Source organism: Corvus moneduloides, chromosome 2, assembly GCF_009650955.1.
Source record: "Corvus moneduloides isolate bCorMon1 chromosome 2, bCorMon1.pri, whole genome shotgun sequence".
NCBI classification, from domain to species: domain Eukaryota; kingdom Metazoa; phylum Chordata; class Aves; order Passeriformes; family Corvidae; genus Corvus; species Corvus moneduloides.
This window is the reverse complement of record NC_045477.1, coordinates 22055000-22074241: the sequence shown is the minus strand read 5'-3', so window position 1 is coordinate 22074241 and position 19242 is coordinate 22055000. Positions and strand designations below refer to the sequence as shown.

The window sequence follows — 19242 nt, the reverse complement described above, 5'->3', positions numbered from 1 at the left end:
ACGCACGGGAAAAGTCAGAGGAGGTCCACTGAAATCTTAAAAGTTCCTTGACGCAGGAGTGTTTCACCCTTCAGCTGCACTTTCCATGCGAAACTTAACCATGTACTTGTAAGAAAAAGACTTCTTGCATCTTAACTGCCTTAATTTTAAAGAAAGGCATTTTTCAGCCACGATCCGCATTTCTAGAGTCTATATGACCTTCCTGTAGTTTTTAATTTAAAACACACATTTTCCTGTATGCTCCAATGAACCACCTGTACAGATAGTGCAAATACAAGCAAAACCAACGTGACATTTTGTGTAAGCCCTGCTTCATTTAATATATCCTCTTAGCATGTTTGAAAAACAAAAACACAGCTAGGAATAAGTGACTAAATGATAAAGAACTCCCCTTCATTTTTTGCCCATTAAGACTTCCCCTTGGTTTCTGCAATTGTCTCTATACTCCAGACAAAGACATTAAATCAAGTTACTAAGCATTGTTTTGGAAGAATCTGCCCATTTTAGTACAAAATGGGTACAACTCACTCTGTGGACTGCCTGAATTACTGCGGAGAAATCCAAGCACCACCACAGACTGTTCCTACTATGGAGTTGCTTACCTGCTGTGTGGAAGCCAACGATGGCACATGCACAGGAGAAAACAAGGAGGGCACTTTTTCCACACTTCGGCTTAGAATAGCTCTGACTTTCCAGATGCAAGTCCAAGGAGGGAAGGAAATAGCAGAATAACCTGCTATCAGATTGCAGCCATCTCCAGGGATAGAGGTGGAAAAGATTTTGTCCCTTTCATTTCCTTGCCTCAAATGAGGACAATACAAAATTAGCCCCAAAGGGAAAATTCTGGCACACAATCTGTGAAGAAGGAAATAATGTTTTTAATGGGCTATTTCAGGTTTAGCACATGCTGTTGTGTGAGTGGATGAGGCACATCATATAATCTTCATGGTGTTTCAGCCTTCAAGAAAAAAAAAGAAAAGAAAAAAAAAATTCTCTAGAACCACACAAATGTCAGGGAAATCCCTGTGAATCTTCACATTTGACTCCTCCCAAGCTTGGGGAGGAAGACCTCACAGCCCACTGCACATTTGACATTTACACCAATGTCAAACGCATCAATGCACATCCACTTCCCAGCTTTCACAAGAACTCCAGGTCCAGGCCTCTCTCCATGCCTGCCACCTCCCTGCAGCCTGCCAGGTCTCCAGCACTTCCTGAGGTCCTCTGGCTATGGGCTAAGGCCCGGAGGGACTGAGCCCACCTTCCTGTCACACAATCAGTGGCTTGCAGCTCGTCTGACAGCCCAGCCGCTTTACTCCCAGGCTGCAGAGCTGTATTGGGTTTGCATAACCAGGTTTTGGTAGTGGGGGTGCTACAGGGGTGGCTTCTGTGACAAGCTGCCAGAAACTTCTCACATGTCTGACAGAGCCAATGCCAGGTGGTTCCAAGATGGACACACTGCTGATCAAGGCCAAGCCGATCAGAAATGGTGGCAATGCCTCTGTGATAACATATTTAAGAAGGAAATTAAAAAGTTATTGGGCAGATGTAATTGCAGCCAGAGAAGAGCAGAGTGAGAATATGTACAACTTTGCAGACATCAAGGTCAGTGGAGAAGAAGGAGGAGGAGGTGCTCCAGGCACCAGAGCTGAAATTCTCCATCATGAAGACCATGGTGAAGCAGGGTATCCCCCTGTAGCCCATAGAGGTCCATGGGGATGCAGAGATCCACTTGTAACCCATGGAGGAGCCCCATGCTGGAGCCGGTGGATGCCTGAAAGACGGCTTTGACTCAATGGGAAACCTGTGCTGGAACAGGCTCCTCCCAGAGACCTGCAGACCCATGGAGAGAGGAGGCCGCACTGGAACAGGTTCCCTGGTAGGACTTGTAACCCTGTGGGGGACCCACGCTGGCTGGAGCAGGCTGTTCCTGAAGGACTGCACCCCGTGGAAGAGTGAGTCATGTTGGAGCAGCTCTGAAGAACTGTTGCCCGTGGTAAAGAGTCACATTGGAGAAGTCCGTGGGAGGGACCTGCTGGAGCCGGGGAAGGACTCCCCTCTCTCCCTGAGCAGCGGCAGAAACGTGGGATGAACTGAGCGTAATCTCCATTCCCTGTCTCCCTGCGCCGCAGGGGGCGGGAGGGTCGGATGGAGGAGAAGGTGTTTTTAAGATTTATTTTACTTCTCATTATCCTGCTCTGTTTTTGTTCGTAGTAAATTCAATTAATATCCCCAAGTTCAGCCAGCTTTGCCGGTGACGGCAATCGCTTTGTGATCTCTCCTGGTCCCTATCTCAACCCGTGAGCCTTCCGTTTTGTGCTCTCTCCCCTGCCCACTTGTGGAAGGGAGTGACAGAGCGGCGTTGGTAGGTGCCTGCCTGCCGCCCGCCCAGGGCTATCCCAGCCACTCCCGGATCCCGTTTCTCGCCACCCCGCGCGGAAGGGGCGGGAACGGCCGGGCGGTGCCGGCGGCGGCGATTGGACGGAGGGCAGGGAGGGGGCGGAGCCCGGCGCTCCCGGCGGCCCTTGCGCGCTTCCCGCCGCCGCATCGCCACGGCAACGGCGCGACCCGCGCGGGCTGTCATGGCGGCGCCCAGCGCGGCGGTGAGTGAGGGGCCCGGGCGGCTCCGCGCTCTTCCCCCCGCCTGGCGCTGAGAGCCCGCTTCTCTCCTTTCCCCCTGCAGGAGCAGCGCTGGCTGCGGGCGGCTCGGGACTTCGCTCGCCGGGCGCTCCCGGCGCCGGACGGGCAGGAGCCAGCGGCGCTGGAGGCGGTGCTGCGGTGCCTGCGGAGCGCGAGCGGCGGGACGCTGCCGCTCGGCTACAGGTGACAGCGGGGCGGAGAGGAGGGGACCGGGGGGACCCGGTATCCATGTGCGGCCCTCCCGGGAGCTCGGCATGACTCGTCCCTGCGCGATGCCCGTCCCGGAAGGCGGCTGTGGAAGGGATGTTGTCGAACAGGGGTAACCGCACGCGGTTTTTTGACCTCGGTGCGCCCCCGGCCGCCCTTGCGGTGTGATTAAGCACCGTATCCACCTGTGTGCGGTAGGTGAAGAGTGTAACCAAAGTGGGGCATCTCGCCCAGAGCGAGCTGTCGCACTGTACAGCGGTTGCACGGCAGCGTCCCGGCTGGATCCAGCTGGCCCGCTCAAGAGGAAGTTCCTGGGCATGGTCTCCGAACCTGTTGGCCAGCTGAGCTTAGCGTTCGAGTGTGCACTCTGACAAAGGGGGAATCTAGGATAACATGGCCCATATTTTCATTGATAAAAGGCTTTTGGGTGCTCACCATCATAAAGAACATGCAGCTTCTTAAGAGATATAAATATTGCAGGGTTTGGCTTGCCCGGATCTGTCTCTCTCTTGCTGCAGCTTATGGTGGGAGAACGTCTATTAAAACCTCTGGCACAGCCGTTTTTGGGGGAAAAGGTCAGCTGGAATTGATTAGGGATTTGTGACCTTTAATTAATCGTTAATAAATGTAGGTGGTCGATCTTTCACGCCAGCTAAACCTATTTCATTTAAGCCATATTTTTTCCTGTGTATTTTATGACAATTAAACCAGAGTTTGGTTTATATTTAGGAGAATTCATAGAGAAGAGTTGAAGGTACTTGGTGTTTATCTCCTGTGAGGCCAGTAGTCTGTGAGCAGCGTGCTACGTCCACAGCTGACCACCAAGCTCTGGAGCACGAGAAAAGAGCGTTTGCTTCTCTGTATGTGATAACCATGAGCCTGTGTCCTGCTGCAGTTCTGGTTTCTCCCAAAAAGCACTCAGCACATTTGACAAAAACACAAGCAGCACTGTATTCTCCTTGTGCATCATAGGTACCAGTATTATTGTAGTGGTGCTCTGTCTCTGAAGATGGAGCAGTTTCAGCTAACAGAATTTTCAACTAACCTCCTGTTCAGATTCCTGTGAAATACACAAGTACCTGCATAAATTTATGTCTTTTGATTAATTTTTTTAAACCTAAACACTATTTATTGCTGGTTTAGACCCATTACTTATCTAGACTAGTTTCTTGCTTTGAACTTTTGATCCCTGACTAATCAGGTGAAACTCTTCAAATTCACACCCTTTGAAGTAGATTATGTCCTGCTATCGAGCAAGTGGGTGGTGTGAATAGAGCTCCAGTTTCACAACTTAAAATTGTCAGTGCAGCTCACTGGAAACCAGTACCAAAATCACTAGCTGGAGAACAGTTTGTGTTGGCTCTTTCAGTGTTGATATTAGCATGGACAGAGGACTTGCATAATTCTCTAGCACAGAGAGCCAGGATGTAAAAAACAATGATGAGTACTGCCATGGTCATGGAAACCCTGAAAAGGCTTAGAACCTACTGAGGAGGCTGCCTGGTTCGCCCATGTTCTCCCATGGTTAGTCTAAGCATGATAGGTGTAAACTGTGGATGGCTTCAGATGTGGCTGATTTGATGTTACATCTCCTTGTCCCCCTGCTGCTGAAGTCAGAAGGGAGGGTGGAAAGATTCAGGGCTAGCTTGGCTCTGTTCTTATAAGTGAACACCCAGTCTAAGATTACTGGCTTGCTGTCTCTCAGCTTTGTATTTTGCAAGCTATCCACAGGACAGAATTCATTCCCAAACTGTCACAATCTTCATCTAGAAGTTGTTCAAACTTGGTTTTACTATAGTTCAGCAATTTTAGCACCAAGTGATGGATTTAGTCTGTATTTACCTGTCTTTGTTACAGATACGTAAGCTGTACTGAGCAATTGTTGAGGTTTTCTCACAGAGTGTCCCATTCAAACTAAAAATGTCTGAAATAGGAACTGTTCTCCTCCCTGTCTCCCTCCACATGCACTTGAAAACGTTTCATTTTATTCAGTCTCAATTATTACCCTTTTCAAGTTTTCTCCATGCCTGCTCAGTAGCAGAGCATGTCTGTTTTCAGAGAGGATGCTCGAGCAGGACAGATGTGTTGAGTGAACTGAAAGACAGACACCACTGATAAATGCTGTTGAATGAGTTGGTTCTTGCCATGACACATCATCAGACCGCACCAACATCCGAGGCTCTTCTGGCTTAGCCAAGCACTGTCCGCGGCAGGGATCGCTGTAATCCCCAAACTTTGCAAACTTTGCAGACTGAGTTCTTTGTACATGCTGCTATATTCTCCTCTTCCTTTTTTTTTTCCCCCCAGTTTCATCTCCATCTCCGACCTACAGAATCAGCAGCACATACCATGCTGCAGCCACCTGAGCTGGAGCACTAATGAATTTAAGGAATGGTCTTACCAAGGACAAGGTGCTTTACCCATGCAGAGCACTTTGCCAAGGACTTACCTGATCCTGGTTGGCTATTTAACAGATGAAAGGCAAGGAAACAAAGAAAAGTTGGTAGATGGTTGCCTATACGTGAAGGATAATACTGGGATAATTCCATGTGAGGTATGTCCTTGGTATGAGGGGTTCTGGGTTTATTCCTATTTCTGGGACAGTGTCACAAACCACCAGGGGCTTCAGGTGTTCTGCCAGAGTCCAGTGAAGGAAATAATGCATCTCTGTAGCAGGCAGGAAAACAGCAAGCTCACAGCTTGGGCAGAGGATAGAACATGTGAAATGTGCCATTGCTGGGAGAAGAAATATTGAATGTACTGGCCTGGAAAAAAGAGGTAGCCAGTATACAGTTCTGTTAAATTCACCACCGTACAAGGTGGCCTGGGAAATCTCCCCCCTCTTGGCAGAATTCCAACTAGTGGAGCAGAAATAACTTTCTGGAGAGTTGTACTGGGTGTCAGTGATGCATTGATGACATACTTTGAGGAAATAATAGCTTGCATGACAATTGACTTAAAACCATCCTGAAGGTCATTGCAAGGGGAATTGAGATGACAAATAACCCCTAGAGTGGTGATGACAGAGCACTGAAGTTGGGCTTTCAAAGGAGACAAAGTCTAGGGAAAAGTTGTATTGGTAAGAACTTCTAACTGAAAACACAGGGGCAAAAGAAAGGAGGCAAGAATTTTAGAAAAATAGTCTGAAAATAATAGCCTTGCAGTGAATTAATTTTCACCTTTCTGTGAGCTTGTGACTATAACCCAGGAAATGCTAGCTGTAGAGCTCAGCAAGTGAGTTCCAGATTTGCATCTGGAAGGACAGAAGTTTTCCATGCAAGGTGAGAGAGTGGGCAGAAAACACTGCTCTCATTTCGTAAGGAAGCCCGGCAGTAGGACAGGAGTTTGCGACGTGCATGCAAGGGTGTATTAGTAATGAACATTGTAAGTAGTGCTGAGAAAACACACTGAAACTCATCTCAGACTTTTATCTCCTTACCTTTTGGTTTAGCTCTTGCACTTTGAACTGGAGTGGCTGGAGTCACTGTTTGTCTTCCCAAGCTGGTCATACATACCACAGACCAACCAGAGAGCAGCAGGGTACTTGGAAATCCTGGTGGATCCAGTGCCAGTAGGTGCCCCTAAGGAAGTACTTCACAGCATTCCAATCACCTCCCCAGTGTCAGCTGAGCCACTGCTCATCTCCAGGTAAACACCTACAGTGCCCAACTCCATCGTAACACTGTTGCTCTGGCTTGGCAAGTAACATGAAAAGCGCTTGGCTTAGAAAGAGACAAACTGTTTCTGCCACATGTGGAAGCATAGCAGTGAGTGGTGGAAGTGGAGTTATACAACAAAGCCACTTGTCTTTAATCATCTGTTTTCCAGCACTTCATTAGAAGTTTTTATTCCATAATTTGAAAAAATAAGACCAATTTAAGTATTTCCAGATGTAATTTCATACTACAGAACAGTGTTGATTCAGCTGTCATTGAGGCTAAAATTCATTCACTCTTTTGATTAGCACAATTTTTTTTTTTATTTGAACATCCAGTGAACGAAAAATATAACTGAAAGTAATCCTGTATTATATTATGATGTTAATATGTGCCACTGGTCAGATTACTGAGATAAAAGTGCCAGTGAAATGTCAACTGGTAGAAGTAACTGTGCTTTAGTTTACAGTATGTGAAAATGAGCCAATGGAATTGCAAATCTTACTAAGTTGATAATTTCAAGTTGTGCTAGATCATGTTTTATCTCCTTGAGTAGAGAATTCTTGGTGTAATTTAATTACCATAAAATGTCACTAATCATGCTGCTTTAGTTTCTTTTTAGTTATCTTTGTTTTTATTGGATTTATCTGCTTGTAAGAAAGTAATTTTAAGCTTAAGTGTTTGATTTAGCTCAAAGAACCTTTCTAAACAAGAAAACTATTTCCATATTTCAGTATATGTTCTCAGACTTTTAACATAAAGCTCCTTTGTTATTGACTGATATCTGATCAATTTTCCATGTTACTACAAAAATGTTACAGTGAGGTGCTGGTACTACTGTGTGTCTACTACTGGTTGGGTTTTTTTCCAAGTCATGTCTGTTTATATGTTTTGGAGTCAAGAATGTTTTTGTTTAGAGTAAGTGGGATGGTTATATTCAAGTCCAGCAGGAGCTGAAATGCAAATTACAAACATAAATAACTTTTTTTGAAATAACTTTTTTGAAATAACTGTTTTTTAAAATGTTTTGAAATGTAGGTTTGAAACAACAAACAGAATTGATTCAAGAAATATCACCTCTCTTGCCTCTAATCTGCTTTCAGTTTTGCTGCTTTTTCACTCTGTGCCAAGTTTGTTAGAAAGGCTCCATTGTTGCTTTCAGGCTTCTTGTTTATAGGTTTAGAGCTTCCACAGTATCATGTTCCATGGACCTACAAATCCAAGTTCTGTTTTCTGCAGAAGAATTGCTTGTGACTTCTTTTTCTTATCCTTTAGACCTACGATTAGCTTCTTGCTTGTGGTAAAGCTTTTTAAAACCTGGCTGTTGTCATGGAGCATGTGAATTTGTTCAAAACAACCCTTCTGTCTTCAAATACTAAAACATCAAAGGAATTTAGTACAGAAAAGTTAAAGTACAAATTTTGTAGCCAAGTGTTGTTTTGAAAACCTCTCTCAGAGATTGATCATATTACTTTGTTGGATCCATTATTCCCAGGAAGTGCATGCTGTGTATTTGTTTATTTTGCTTTTGAGATACTTTTGAGCTGTTCTTTCATCTCTGATTTCAGTTGCCTCTTCAATTGCTCTCTAGGATTCCATGTCAGAAAAGATCAAAGCTTACTCTAGCAGGGGAATTAACCAGACTCGGGCCTCTCCTTCGTGTTCACCACAAGACATTCTTCTTTCTGTTTCTGAAGTGCTTTTCCTCAGCTGCTTGTGTCCCTGTGCTGGTGCAAGTAAGTCCTTGGAATTTTGCTCACAAATTCACTGTCTGGATCTGTGTATGTGCTAGTTGATTAATTCTTTGAAGCTTGCCCTTGATCTCCCAGTTTGATTTATATTCTTCATTTTACTAGTGGTATCTTTTTAATTGCACTCAGTGTACAATAGTCTTTGTATGTAAGAAGTCTAGTTCTGTGCCCTGCAGAAGTGCAATCCTTCTCCCTCATGCAGTTGCAGTGTCCCTGAATGTTTTGCAGATACAGCCCTTTTGCTAGGAGTGTGAGGCAATCCTCTGGGTGAGAAAAGAGGTTTTTGGGTGTGGTTTTGGGTGTGGGGTTATTGGGGTCAGGAAGAATTTTTTTTCACTGGAGTTGATGCTGATGTTGCTTTTGGTTTCTCTGCTCTAGAAGCCAAGCCAGCTGGTGTGGCATCATGTCTTCCAGCTGGGTCACAGGTACACAATAACTGGCCTGAGTAAGTCTAGCCTGAAGAAATCTGGACAAACGACGTTTGTCACCAGTGTGTCTTCCTGCCTTCTGCCCTACTGTGCAGAGTGGGTGAGGGAGCAGCCACTGAAAAGTGCTTGGCAAGGAGAATCCACTCAGTCTTCTTTCCTTGAGACTGCTGAGGAGCTCAGTCGCTCCTTGGAGCTGGGGGCTGCAGAGGAGACGCCAAGATCAACCAAGGAGTCCAAGATCATCTCCTATGTGGTAAGGGTTTGTAGACTTAGCCTTCACCCACTCATGCACTGGGGTTTCAGCTCCTGGCCTGCGAGAAGCATTGTTTTCATCATGAGTTTATTTTCTTACTGCTCAGGCCTGTAAGTCTCTTATATTTTGGGACTCTCTGCACTCCTGTTACTTTCTGTTTGCTTTCTGTTTAGGGCTTTGTCACCAAAATACTCAATGTCCAAGCTGGTCTCTTTTTACTGGATAACCAAGTCTGCTTGTGCCTTGCTTACCAGCCACTGCTGAACTTTGCACAGGGACTCCGACCGGGAGCGTGCGTGGAGGTAAGTAGAGACTTGCAAGTCATGAAGTATTCAGTGGAAAAGGCTCAGGCCCTGGGGATGGCTCGTGAGTGTGTGGGTCAACAGAAGGCTACAGGAACATCAACATTATTTCAGAAAGTATCTGGAAAAAAACTGGAGATCTTACTGCCTGGGCTTAGTCATGAGAGTTGATATGATTATTATCTGATTCCTCCCTAAACTGTGCTTGGTGCCTCAGGCCTGATTATAGATAATCCAGCAGAGTGAGAAAGGATTTAAGGTGGGGTGACAGTTTTGGGGAGTGGTGGCAGACTGGCTATCTCTTGTCTTACACTGCATGTCTGTGTATCCCAGCTCATCGATGTCCACCTCCTGCAGAAGCCTCTGGTGTCCTTCCCTTTCACTGTCCTTGGTGCTTGCCTGAGCAGCATGGTTGTGCTGAAGAGTTTTTCAAGGCTCAGCACCCCCTACCAGCCACTGGCCTCTTCAGGAAATCTCTGCTTACAGCTGCTCTTCCGCTTCAATCTTGGAATGCCACTTTACCTCTGGCTGGTGAGCCTCCTGGAGATGTTTGAGGAGAGGTGAGGACAATTCTTCTGAAGACAGGCTATGCCTAAATGTGCTTTTTAAGTTACCTGGGTGTCTTCTAGACTAAGGGATCACAAAATTACTGTGCTTGGATACTACAAGCAGCAAATGCTTCTGGTTTATAGGCCTAAGTAAGCCATTCAGCCAGACTTCACATCATGTCCAATTGCTTGTTACCTTGCAGTTGCTCTTATGAGAAAATCACGTGCATTTTTCAGGTGCAGGTGAAGCTGCAGCACTTCAGAGCACTGTGCTCATGTAATCCTGCCTGGACTGTTTTGTCCTGAAATACAGAAGCACCACAGGGATGTCTGCCTGCCAGTGTGGTTTGCTTGGCAGATCAATGTGGGCACTGAGGCTGAAGGTGGAACCTGGTGCTACAACTAAATCACAACTGATGTAAAGGCTCTTGTGTCCTGACTGTGCACAGAAGCAGCAGCAGCTGCTCAGCATATCACTTTGAGATATTCTGAGTGTTGCCAGGAGTGTGATCATTTGTTTGAGAGTCTCTGTCTTGGCAGATTCTCCCACCCATGCTTACCGCCGAGTCTTCTAGATGGCTTCCTACTCTCCCTGATGCTGCACTCTGTTCACAGGACAGCTGTGGGCCAGTTTCTGGGTTTAGTTTTGACTTCTGTTAGTGAAAATATTTGTCTTTCTTCTGGAGCAGTTATGATTGGTCACTGTAACTGCTGCCTTGGACTTTAAAATACATACATTTTATTCTCAGTCAAGTAGCATTTTATAGAATGCTCAGTGTTCCTGTGCTATACTGGCACTGTGGAATTTTGACTATGCTTTCCAATAAAACAGCTTCAGTTTTGCCCTGGAAGTTATGCTAGCTATAAGTTTCAGGTTTTATTATCTTTTTCACTTTCTTTAAATGTGATTGCTAAGTCCTGCTACTGCTTAAAAATTATTCCAGTGAGTTAGTTGCTATCTTTTTCATTTGAATTCACTTTCTGTTATTAAGTCGTATTTTGGCTGGCAGTGTGATCACTCCCAGACATTCAAAAGCAGTAAGCTAAACTTCTGAAATTGATTCTGCATGAGGAAAATATTGGAATAAGAGGAAGAGTAGTCTGTGGTTGTTTCTGCCTTGTGATTTTTTTTGCATCCTGTGAAAGAAAGCCAAGTGTACCTAACATGAGTAATCATATCAAGCCTAGCCAAAATGCATGGAGATCCATTTGTGTGACTTAGAGGGAGATTATCTTCATGTGGTTTGTTTTTCTGGCCATTTGAGTTTTGAGATTTTGCCAGTCTATCCACTTCTGTGGATTTTCCTGTTCTGTGTCTGCCCAACATAAATCTGCATTGGCCTTAAATGTTCTATTTTTTAATCACTTCATGTTTTTTGTGTTCTCTTTAGTTCTTGTCCTACACAGCATATTCACTCATAACAAGCAGAAAGAGTCCCTGACTTAGGTGCAAGACTCACTTAAATGCATGGACTGCTTTTGCTTTTAATGGTCATAACTTTTTTTCAGGTTTTCTTGTTTCTTTGGGCACCGTCGACTGTGTAGCTCTGCACATCGAAACCCTGGAGCTGCTGAAAAGTTCCTTGTCCCCCTTCTGCAAGCTATGGTGCCAGACAGCGAGGAAGCAAGAGATATTTATAATGAAATTCTAGCAAAAATACACCAATGTCCCCTGCAGAAAGTGAGTAAATGTTCTGTGAGCTGTTTCCTGTTGGTGTGATGGGAAGAAACTCAGCTGATTTGTTCTTTCTCTCTTTTGTTCATAGTATTTGACTCTGAACCCTCCGTGCCAGGCCCCATCTCTGTCTACAGTTTGCCGTGTGGCAGAACAGAGGAGCTGGGAAGGCTTCAGTCCATCACAGTTGCTTTCCCCCTTGGAGGCACAGCATATGGGCACCCAGGAGCTGAATCGCAGACTGGCCTGGTCCTACTGCACACTCTCAGCAGGAAGTTTCCAGCCCCAGCTGGTAAGTGCCTTGTTCCCTTTCCTGTCTGTGCCTTGAGAGCTCCTGGTTCTCACCATGCCTTCCAGCACCCTGTGCAGTGCATGCCTCTTCCTGCTCTTAGGAAATGACACTGCTTTTCTCACTGTGTTGAAAACAGACTGAATTTGAGCTGCTGCTACACACACTTTGATGTATGGCTTTCAAAGATAGGAATTGTTTGATGCTCTTTGCAGCTTCCTTTCTGTTGTAGATACTTCTGGGTGTGCTGAGGGTCTCCTCCAGGACCAGTTCCCTCCAGCTGCAGGACAAGAGCAGCACGCTTCCCTGTGTGATCTCCCATAAGGATGGTAGCCCCTTTGCCCAGACAGCTCTCATAGGTATGTCCCACTAAACTGTATTTGAGTGCTGAGCTTTTGCTCTTCTGCCTTCCAGCTTTAAAACGAGGAAGAGACGTGGTGTGGAGATGCTGAACTGTCACTGCCTGACCTCATGACTTTAAAATGAGGATATTGACCTTACTGTTTTTATGTTCTCTTTTTATTTAGCTCAGCTCTTTTCTCTGATGTGTTTGCAGGATCACTCTTGCAGGTGGAAAACTACCAGCTTGTAGTGGAGAGATTCCTTAAGACTGATTTTCCCTCCTGGGAACACCTGGAAAATCTGAAGCATGTGAGAGAGAAAAAAACTAGGTGAGTCCCTTTATTTAGTGTGCAGGTTAAATCATCACTTTCCAGTTCCATGAATATTTTGGATTGTGGTAAGGCTTCTTACCAACATAGCATTTCAGTGCCAAAGCAACTGTTCTTTGCTATTTGCGTAAAATGAGCTCTTTCTCAGCAACAAACCCACCATCTCCCTTTTGTTCAGAATACATGCAGCCTGGGAGCTGCCCTCCTCTTCACTCTTTCCCACTCTTTACTTGTGGGACACTCAGCAGAAGTGCTTTTCCCAGATAAACAGTTGTTTTGGACAACCACGTGTCAGGAACAGGGAGTCTCACTGTTACCATTTGTCATTTCAGTGTCTATGTGCAGTTCTACTTTGAGGATGTTCAGGTTCTCCATGCTGCTGAAGGACAAATCCAGAAAGGCCTTAGGAGTGGAAACAGCTCCTCTTTGAGGAAGAAGACAGATGGCAGCACAAGGCTGGAAACCCCAGAGGCAAAAATGCTGAAATTGGAGGATCCCAAGGCAGATACTGGCAGAGATGAGAACTGTCAGGGGGGCCAGGGCAGCACCAGAACAACGAGCTGTGTATCTCACCTGTTCTTGGTTACCCAGAAAGAGGGCCTCATGTTGCGCAATTACCAACCGCCCGGAGAAGAAGATAAAGAAGCACAGCTAAAGGAGCTGCAGCGCAGTTTCCAAGCCACAGTGCTGTGGCTGGGCAGACCATGTCTCTGGGACCACCCCAGAGAAATTGGGAATCTACCAGAGCTGGAGGAGACTGGCTGTAATGGAGAAGAGGGCGTGACACAGCAAGAAGTGAGGCAGTTTTGGGGTGTAGTTTGATAAGTCTGGGAGCTGGCTCCTCAGCGAGCCTGTGCGGTAATTCAGTATCGCTGGGAAAGTGATTTTTGTGTTGGGTACAGTTGTGTGTTTGTGCAGGCAAATTCCTTCTTATACCCAGAGGAAATTCCATCTCCTCTCTGTCACCTTCCTGTAAATGCATCTGCCTTCTCTTGCTCTTGGTGGTGCTAACTTTGCTTCTCAATCAAGACATCCTCTGCGTGGGGCTTCCTTTCTTTTTGCTGTATTTTTCATTCCATACCTAACAGTTCTCATCACCTTCTCTCTCTCTCCTCCCTTCCCCCACCAGGCACTGCTACTCTTCATGGGAAAGTCTCTGCGATGGTTTCCATTCCTGCATGTGGATGGACTGTATCGCTTCATTGTGCCCTGCTGCTCGGTAAGAGAGAAGAATGCTGCTCTCTCTTGGAGACTTTTGCTGAACTGCATGTGGGAGTTGAGGAGTCAGAGGGTGACTAAGCTGTTTTCGAGGCTTGGAATTTCCTTCTGTCTTGCCAAGAAACTGCTTATGTTCTGTGTTTGATTAAAATTCTCAGAGCTCTGAGTTTAGTGGAATTTTTTTTGTTGTTCTGTAAACCATTGTTCTTCACCTTTTCCCTATATAACTTCAATCTCCTTCCTTCTAATAGTCTTCTCTCTTGCCTTACCACTCTTATCTCAGGACTTGGAAGTGTTTGACAAGCTCTGTTTTCCACCTGTGCCAGCAACATTCCCAAACAGGCCATCCTGCCCCCTGTGCCTGCCTGTCCAAGATAGCTGGTACTTACAGCATGAGACCTGGATCTCCTGTCTGCCTGAGTGCCAGGTATGCAGTGCCTTATTGCCTGGGGCTTTCACAGGCTACATGTAGATCTCTCCAGAACTAGCTAGAAAATTATTAATACAGAGTATCTTGTTGATGAGACTGTTCTGCTCTAAGTTCAATCAGAGGCTGCTGCTGGGCTTCACAGTTTCCTGCTTCAGAATTCATCTGGAGAAGAGTTGCTTGACCTAGCTCTGAGTGTGCATAGCTTGTCTTTTGTGCTCTGGCTGGGGATGCCTGTAAACTGCAACCCGTCTGAGGCTGTGTCTCCCTCACTTCCAGCTGACAGCTGTGTCAGTGCTGACAGGCATGGACCAGAGGACTTCCTCCATTCCAGAAGTCCTTAGCAGCAGGTATGTTGGTCTACCCCAAATTACAAGTGACTGTGTCCTAGGGAATGGCTCTGTGTTAACTTTTATTGGGAGCAGTGCTATATTAAACTGCGATGAAATACCCACCCTAGGAATATGGTTTGGAAATCTGCCTGTGTGCAAGTAGTCCAGACTTCTCCCATCCTGGTTATCAAAGCTAAAGGGATTGTAGGTGACAAGACTGCAAAATGGTGTCTAGAAGATGGTTCAGCTATTGCTGGTGTGGACTAGGTCCCAAAGGTGTCTGCCAAAGTGGAAAGAAGCACAGCAAGGAAAATGAGACTGAATGTATGATTTTTTTGTTTTTAGATTGCTTTAGCAAACTTTGCTCAAACAAATACTAAAGTTAGAAGCTTTTCTGTTCAAAGCATGTTTAATCTGGAGTGATATGCATGTACACTGGAATTTTCACCAGTGCTTTATGATAAACTGTTTCCTTTGCTTGGCTTCTTTCTCTAATTCAGAAAAACAATTAGGAGTTTAGCAGATAGGAAGGCTGTAATGCCTCGCCCTTCTTCACTGCTGAGCCTGAAGCAGCAGAAAGCAAAGTAAACAGGCCTCCTGTCCCTGGGAGGGGTAGGCTGCAGCAAGCTGCCCTCGGTCCAGTAGCTCAGGTGCTCAAGAGCAGGTTCCCCAGAAACTGGTCTTAACCAACAATGCTCTACTTTGTGGCAATCTTGAAGTCAGGCCTTCTACTCCGTTTGTCTTCAGGCAGGACAAAAATCCTGGTCTGCTCTCAGTTTCACAGGTTCCCTTGTTTCTTTCTGTGGTGAGGTCATGGAGAGGACCTTGTGTGCCTCTCCCAAGAATGAGAAGCCACCTGTGACTGTTGGCCTTCCAAAGCAGAAAGGTAAGATTGTGGCAGCCTGTCGAGAAGCAACAGATTGGTTCTTGATTCTTTCTGTTTGAAAGAGCCAATGGACTTGGCTAACTGTGCTGCTGTGTCTGGGAATAGTGGAAGTATGCCAGGATGTTGCACCCTGTTGCATGTCATAGGGCTAGGAAACTGCACACTGCGTATGTGGAGATGGGAATGTGGTACCTGGAAAATCTGGGAGGTGGGGCAGTGATAGCCTCATTGTGATGGGAGGAAAAACCCCTCTAGCAGGCCCAGCTCAGTGGCAGGCCATGCTGTCTGTGTGAGTGAGCTCATGGTTTGTGGTTCTGTGCCTCCTCAGAGACTCTGCTGTCCAGGGATCACAGTGTGAAGCTCAGTGTCTCAGCTGCTCCAGGCTCCCCTGTTGTGATGGACGTTTACATTACTGCCACCTACCTGCAGCATCTCTGGGGTTTGCTACCTGGAGCCAAGATCCTCTTCCAGAATTTGGAACGCAAGATCTCAAGGTCCTCCTGTCTTTAGAGCACTGATCCTGTCTCTGATCTCTCTTGCTGTCTTTGAAACCATCTCTTCATCTGACCTCCCATGTGGACTTTCCTCATCCCTTGTCCACACTTCATGTCTCCCAATTCCTTACCATAAATTATTTTCCTACCATGTTACAAATGAAGCTCAGCCCAGTCATCCCGAGAAAATTGAGTGTTTGGTTTCTGTGAGCTCTTTCTGATGTCTGCTCTTTCATATTGCAGATTCCATAATGTTTATTGCACATACATTGCCTCCAGCTGTGTGAGCATCGTATCTCTGCCAGCTTCTCACCTACCTTTTCCTTCTAGGTAAGTGTTGGGTCTGTTCTCATCTTACAGTGTCCCAAGAAAGGCTTCTGTGTTCCAAGCATCTCAAATTCCTATTTCTTCTAGTCCTGCAGGAGAAGCCTCATCCCCCTCACTAGTATTTCTATCCAGTTTGAGATCTCAGCTGCAAAACCTGCTCCAGGCCCGGATTTTATGCCACTTGTCCTGTGTATTGACTGTGTGCCTGCAGTGGGTTTGCTCACTTTGCAGCTGCATCTTCAAGGAGGTATTCAAGCTTCCACAAAGATAATTTGTGAGAGGTCTTGCATTTTTTTTACCTTCACACATCCTTTGCTACCATGTAAAAGAAGTGAGAGTTCCTATCTCAATTGCAGACCCTCTTTTCCAGTGTCTGAGAAGGACTTGCATATTAGAAAGGGACCAAAGTGATAACTGATTAGAAGTATGTACCTTATGCCAGGCAGATTGGCAGGTAGGACTCGGGGTGAAGTGAGGACACCGAAGAGGAAAATCCTCCTCTGTTAATGCTCTGCTCTTCCCATGTTCACTGCTATTGGGGATCAGCACCTTGCAGCAGGTGATTTTTCTCCCCATATAAACTTTTTCCAGGACACTCCTTGGAAATGCAGTGAAATTCTTTACACCTTTGCATACTTAATTAGGAAAGGGTTAAAATAAGCAGTGGCCCTTCCCCTTCTCACACCACCCATACATAGCTGTAGTTTTACTCTTCCTTCAGGGGAGATGCACCCGACACAATCCTCCCTGTCCATCACAAACAGGAGTGAGGCAAGCCAGTGCACGGTAAGTGCTGTAGGGATTGGGTGTGGGAGGAGGGAACAAATTACACCACAAACAGGAGGGGGAAGATCATATCAAGGATGGGATGTGGACAGAACAGCAAAGATGGAGTTATCACATCTTCTGAGATGTGAACAAACTCTCCTGAGATCTGTTGTCAGGGCTGTGACCATTGTTAGGGAGCCAGGCACTGTCCTGCCCTCCCTCTGATCCCAGCCTGCCTGCTCTCTGCACAGGGTGCTGGTGGAGGACGGAACAGGTGAAGCTGTGGTGCTGTGCAGGAATGAACATGTGGCAGCAGTGCTGGGCCTGAGCCTTCTCGAGTGGGAAGCTGTGCAGAACTGTGTGCAGAGCAGGGGCAGCGTGTGCATTCAGCATGGGGAAGCTCCTGGCACAGGGGTGAGTGGGTTATTCCAGCAGCAATTGCAGTGTGGTGGGCTCAAGTCTTGGCTGGACAGGATTTCCCTTTGCTCTGGATCTTCCAGAGCTTCCCTGCCTCCCTCTGAACACCCCCTGGCAACACACTCTTTCCTTCCTCAGTGTCTAGAAGAACCCGAGGATCTCGTTGCTTGCTACCTAAGGAGTCTGTGCAGGAGTCCTCTCATATGTCGCCCTATCCTGTTGGATTTCAGTCTCGACAGGAAGCCCTCCAAGATCCTGCAGCCTGGTAAGCTAGTACTGCTGCTTTTCCTAGTATTTGGTGTGGGAAGGAAGGAAGGAGGCATCTCACCAAGCTGGGGAAGGGTAGCTGCCTTCACTGCCCACAAAGCAAGATCTTTGAAAAATTTTCCTGGAATTTTGAATTCTGTAGTGTAGAACTAAGTTGTGCCTTAGTAGATCCATGGTTACAAAAATAGAGAAATAATATTACGGAAATGACTAAAACAACATACATTAATTTTTCTACTTCACACAGAAACATAAAGCTGTTTTTGAGAAAGATTCCCAGTCCTTGTCTGGGACAAGAATCCGGATCAGCCAGAGTTATTGTGCAGACCTCTCAAATCAAGTGGGTTTTTACTTTAGACAGGACAGCACATAGGGTCAATACTAGGCCTGGAAATCCTCACCTGCAAATCAGCACTGAAGTGTTTTGAATTCATGCATGCTGAGGTTCTGAGCTCATGCTGCCACAACTGTGCAGTTGCTGTGTTAAGGGGGCATTCTTCACACCAGTTCTTCACACTGTGCACAAGTACCTAGTGCTTAAATTTGAGTCCAGGTGCTGTAGGGGTTTATTTGCTAAGCCCACAAGAGGATGCTCTGCATGGAGACTGTTTCTGGCGCTCATGTACGCTGTCCATAAAGGCAGGTTGCTGATACTGATAGAGGATACAACACTCAGTGCATCAGCTCTGTAAAGCAGCACGTAGGTCACAGCGTTTCACAGTGTAGAATGTCTGTTTCCTCCAAGTTGGAGGGATGCTGGAAAAATGCATTCATCTGCCTACATCCTGGAATTATTCATCGTGCTGTTCTTTGAGGTTTAGCATATGCCAAGCAGCTGCTGCAAGGCCTTCTCTCTCCCAGCAACTTCTGCAGCTGTGTGCCAGAGCAGAGCCAGGGCCCTGTACTGACTTGTTACCCGTTGTATCTTTCCCCTGCAGCTCCCCTGCAGCTGCGGAATTTTCGCTGTGGTGAAGTGGAGTTCGTGTCACAAGTGGGGCCTCGTCCGAGCCTGCTGTGCCTCAAGGTGGAGGAAGTGGGACAAGATGCCTTACGCTACCTGAACAGCCAGAGGATGAGGAGGACATCCAGTTCCTGCTGAGTGGGAGCCACTGCTTAATATCTCTCCCAGTGGGAGAGGAATTATGGAAATACCTACTGGGAGCAGGAGCTTTTAAAATCTCCTTTCCAGTGGGAGCACGAGCCTGTGAGCACAGGGTGCAGACAAGCAGCTGCTGTGACTTGCGGATTTCCTGAATGGCCACTCTGGGCCATTGTCGACCAGTGATACTGGGCTACATTTTGGAAGAGAGATGTTCAGTGCTCCCTATGTGACAGCTGTTGCCTTGGGCCTGGGGCACACAATGTGTGCATTTTGTGTGGTAGTATCTACTAAATAAAGCTATTAAAATATTACTTAAAGAACACTGTATCTGTTTCAGTTTCTATTTTAGTATTGAGGTGACCATTGTTTGCTATATGGTTACCATTAACAAAACAATACAGTTCCCACAGGATATGGTCTTCTTAACCTAATTGAAATTATTAAAATTACACTTTAAAAGCACCTCCTTCAAGAAGGAAAGTGAGTAAGTTGCTGTTTGGAGATCATGATACTAAATGACAAGATTATTTGGGCATTGTTTTGCAGTATATGAACAGCCACCTGAACATTAGGTGGGGCTGGTA

The 19242-nt window shown here is 46.2% G+C and overlaps 1 protein-coding gene and 1 long non-coding RNA gene across 3 annotated transcripts; one reads left to right on the top strand and one right to left on the bottom strand.

The window, feature by feature from the left end:
* Positions 1-858: 858 nt before the first annotated feature.
* On the bottom strand, positions 859-1624 carry LOC116439208. The gene is made up of 2 exons (XR_004238097.1): positions 1588-1624; positions 859-958 (listed from the first exon to the last, which is right to left on the bottom strand). It is a non-coding gene; the product is annotated as an uncharacterized LOC116439208 (long non-coding RNA).
* A 916-nt stretch (positions 1625-2540) lies between these two features.
* CTC1 (CST telomere replication complex component 1) lies at positions 2541-18978 on the top strand. Of its 2 annotated transcripts, XM_032098431.1 has the most exons (24): positions 2541-2603; positions 2684-2823; positions 5155-5401; positions 6299-6495; positions 8095-8239; positions 8633-8935; positions 9109-9237; positions 9571-9797; positions 11295-11466; positions 11552-11752; positions 11982-12108; positions 12306-12420; positions 12753-13215; positions 13550-13639; positions 13922-14065; positions 14345-14415; positions 15174-15283; positions 15612-15777; positions 16021-16107; positions 16192-16351; positions 16826-16890; positions 17124-17286; positions 17428-17554; positions 18495-18978. In XM_032098431.1, exons 1-24 carry the CDS (start codon positions 2583-2585, stop codon positions 18653-18655), a joined length of 3831 nt encoding a protein of 1276 aa, XP_031954322.1. In that variant the 5' UTR covers positions 2541-2582; the 3' UTR covers positions 18656-18978. The 2 variants fall into 2 exon arrangements, with proteins under 2 accessions (XP_031954322.1, XP_031954323.1); XM_032098432.1 differs by lacking the exons at positions 2541-2603; positions 2684-2823 and adding an exon at positions 2830-3041.
* Positions 18979-19242: the final 264 nt, after the last annotated feature.